This window comes from Monodon monoceros, unplaced genomic scaffold (genome assembly GCF_005190385.1).
Source record: "Monodon monoceros isolate NGI ecotype Baffin Bay Population unplaced genomic scaffold, NGI_Narwhal_1 Super_Scaffold_21, whole genome shotgun sequence".
In the NCBI taxonomy this organism is placed as follows: domain Eukaryota; kingdom Metazoa; phylum Chordata; class Mammalia; order Artiodactyla; family Monodontidae; genus Monodon; species Monodon monoceros.
The window spans coordinates 99,017,105-99,020,239 of NW_021703778.1; the positions used below are offsets into that span (position 1 = coordinate 99,017,105).

At 41.2% G+C, this 3,135-nt stretch overlaps 1 protein-coding gene across 1 annotated transcript; it reads left to right on the plus strand.

The window, feature by feature from the left end:
* Positions 1 to 1,208: 1,208 nt before the first annotated feature.
* RNASE6 (ribonuclease A family member k6) lies at positions 1,209 to 2,629 on the plus strand. The gene is made up of 2 exons (XM_029236375.1): positions 1,209 to 1,465; positions 1,851 to 2,629. The coding sequence occupies exon 2, from the start codon at positions 1,856 to 1,858 to the stop codon at positions 2,318 to 2,320; it is 465 nt and encodes a 154-aa protein (XP_029092208.1). The 5' UTR covers positions 1,209 to 1,465; positions 1,851 to 1,855; the 3' UTR covers positions 2,321 to 2,629.
* Positions 2,630 to 3,135: the final 506 nt, after the last annotated feature.

Genomic DNA, 3,135 nt, shown 5'->3' on the forward strand with positions numbered 1-3,135 from the left:
CTGGTGCCCTCTCTGGGAGGTTGAGGGTCTACCTCCAGTAAAAAGAGAATTTATTTCCTGGCTTTGGACAAAAAGGGGGGAGCTTTTTCTGCACTTCATGATTCTTAATTGCCTTCAGTGCAAAATAATTTTTATGTCAAAGAGCCATTTTGGGGGCTTACATATTCTGATTTCCTTCAGCATGAACATGGAATATCTCTCCATTTATTTAGATCTTCTTTTGATTTATTTCATCAGAGTTTTATAGTTTTCCTCATATTGACCTTGTACATATTTTATTAGATTTATACCTAAGTATTTCATTTTTATTTGGTGCTAATATAAATGTTAGTTTGTTTTTTTTTATTTCAAATTCCAGTTGTTCATTGCTGGTATATAAGGAAGCAATTTTCGTATATTAACCTTGTATCTTGCAACTTTGCTATAAACAGAAATAATTTTTATCCTAAAGATTATTGGAGCCATTAAAAGTACTGGGCAAGAGTGTTTCACTGTTATATTTATGCTCAAGAAATACTAATCTGGAAGTATTAATATGTAGAATGGATTGGAAGGAAAAGAGACTAGAGGCAGGGAGTCCATGTAGGAAACTTTTATGTGAGTCCTCTATGAGACAATCAGCTTCTGAATAAGGATATTGCAGCACCAATGGAAAGGCAAGAACAGATTTAAGAGGCAAATACCCTAAATGTGCCCTTCTCCTTCATATGTATGGGTCTCTTCACACAGTTTCCTCTTTGGGCTGCCCTTACCATCTTCTTCACCTAATTTCTAATTAATCTTCAAAACTCAGTGCCGGTGTTGTGTCCTCCAAAAATACCTCCTCTCTACTGTATCCACACAGTTACCTGTAGTTTCCTTGATCACAGCTGTAAGTGCTATTTATATTTGTTAATATATTGTGCATTGGTCCATTTACCTGACTGTCTCTTTCATTAGATCACAAGCTCCCGAATCAGAGTAGCCCAGTATCTGGCCCAATAAACATACACATAAAGGAATAATTCATTCAAGTCTATGGTTGAAGCTCACATACCAAGTACATGGCAGTTATTATATCAGATTTTCATGTATATTTTCTCCTAAGGAAATGAAACCATAAAACTTCAAAAAACTGAAGCTTCAAGTCAGGGAGGAAGCACCAACTCATATCAGGAAGTGATCAGTTCCTCAAAACTGTGTTTTGAGTCTCACTGTTTCTTTAAGTAAGCTTACTCTCCCTGCATTTACAGTGTTATTGACACTCATTAAACAGCAAGTTTGAAAGTCTAAGAGTCTCATCCACACTGTCAACAAGAAGTTCATCTTCCAAGCCCTAGTTTTCTCTTTCCTAGGGCTCAGGACCCTTCCCCTGCCACACGCAGGCAGCCTTGCACACCTGGGAGAAGAACAACAGACGAAAGCCTCTGAGCCTGGGACTAACTACTGCTGCTGTCCTCAGCGGGAGCCCCAGCGCGGAGACCTGGTAAGAGCAGAAGCCCCCAGGGCTGGGGAGAGTGGCCAGTGAAGATGGCTGGGAGATCCAGGTCAAATAGATGGAGGGTAAATATTTCAGGAGGGAAGAGACAAGGTTTCTGACATGGGGACTATCAAACGCATGAGTGCAGGACAAAGAGAAGAACGAGATCTACCAGTCAGAGAAAAGATCGTCTTACCTCAAATTCCTCCTCACTGGGCTTTAGTTTCTTTAGAATCGTGAGACTCAAGTGAGAAAGAAGATGGTTAAAAACAAACAAACAAAAAAGAGCTATGAAATCTTAAAAGGCAGAATAAAAATCTAAATGGTTATGAGTGATAATTTTGCTCTTATTGTTTTTACTACTACCATTATTTTCTCTCTCCTTACACAGAAAAGATGGGGCCAGGTCTTCTGGGATGCTTTCCTCTCCTCCTATTGCTGCTGGGACTATGGTGGTCAGTGTGTCCACTTTGTGCTTTGCCTAAGCATCTCACCAAGGCTCACTGGTTTGAAATTCAGCATATACAGCCAAGGCTTCTCCAGTGCAACAAGGCAATGAGCAGTGTCAATAATTATACTCAGCACTGCAAGCCTCAAAACACCTTTCTGCACAACTCCTTCCAGGACGTGGCTGCTGTCTGTGATTTGCCCCACATCGTCTGTAAGAATGGGCTGCACAACTGCCACCAGAGTCCAAAGCCTGTTAACCTGACTCAGTGCAGTCTCACTGCGGGGAAGTATCCTGACTGCCGCTACCGAGATGACACCCAATACAAGCTCTTCATTGTTGCCTGTGACCCCCCTCAGAAGAGCGACCCTCCTTATCATTTGGTTCCTGTACACTTAGACAAGATTGTTTAAAGTTTCCATCATTTTCCGTCTCGCTTGGCACAAATTCTCTTACGATCTCTTCTGATTTTTCTTTTCTTTCGTTGATTTTCCTGGTTCCCATAGAAGGAAAAAGGAGGGTATTGGAAAAATTAGAGTGATGAGGATAGACCAGAGTTGGGACAAAAAATATGTAGGATTCTTTTCTGCTTTGGAGCTCTAGGTTTTGAAGGAAGATAGTAGGGAAGAGGGCAAAGAAGGGTCCAGGCCTCCATATTTTCAGCCTTAGAACTTCGGCCAACTTTTGTTGTATTGTGTTCACAGAAATAAAACCATGTTCTGCTGCATTCTAATGAGTGTGTGTATAAGTGTGTTTGGAAGCGTGATCCCTTTCACATCATTGCCAGCCGGGAGCTATCTAGGCCTGCATTTACCAGCATTCCAAGGAGAACGATTTTGGCCCTAGGCAACCTTTGAAGTTATTTGGCAACCTGGGGCCTCTGCCACTCCCTCACCCCTGTGTCTCTGGGACTTTGGAGCAAGAAAGTTCTCCATCCCTTCAAACTCTGCTCATGGCTTTACATATTTCCCTTGAAACCATTGCCTATGGTTGTTTGGAGGTGGCACTGATACTCAATGTTGATGGTATTTTCACAGATTCTAACGCTGGTGACTGAGGCATCCTAGATCTTAACTATTTGCCTCTATAATTAATCAGATAATGTTTTAAATATAAATAGTAGTAGGGAAAATAATCCACTGTAGCCTTCGAGTCAATTCTCCTGTTGTCTATTGGAATGGACAAAGAGAAAGCATAGATCAAGGGGGGTAAAAAAAAAAGCACTGGG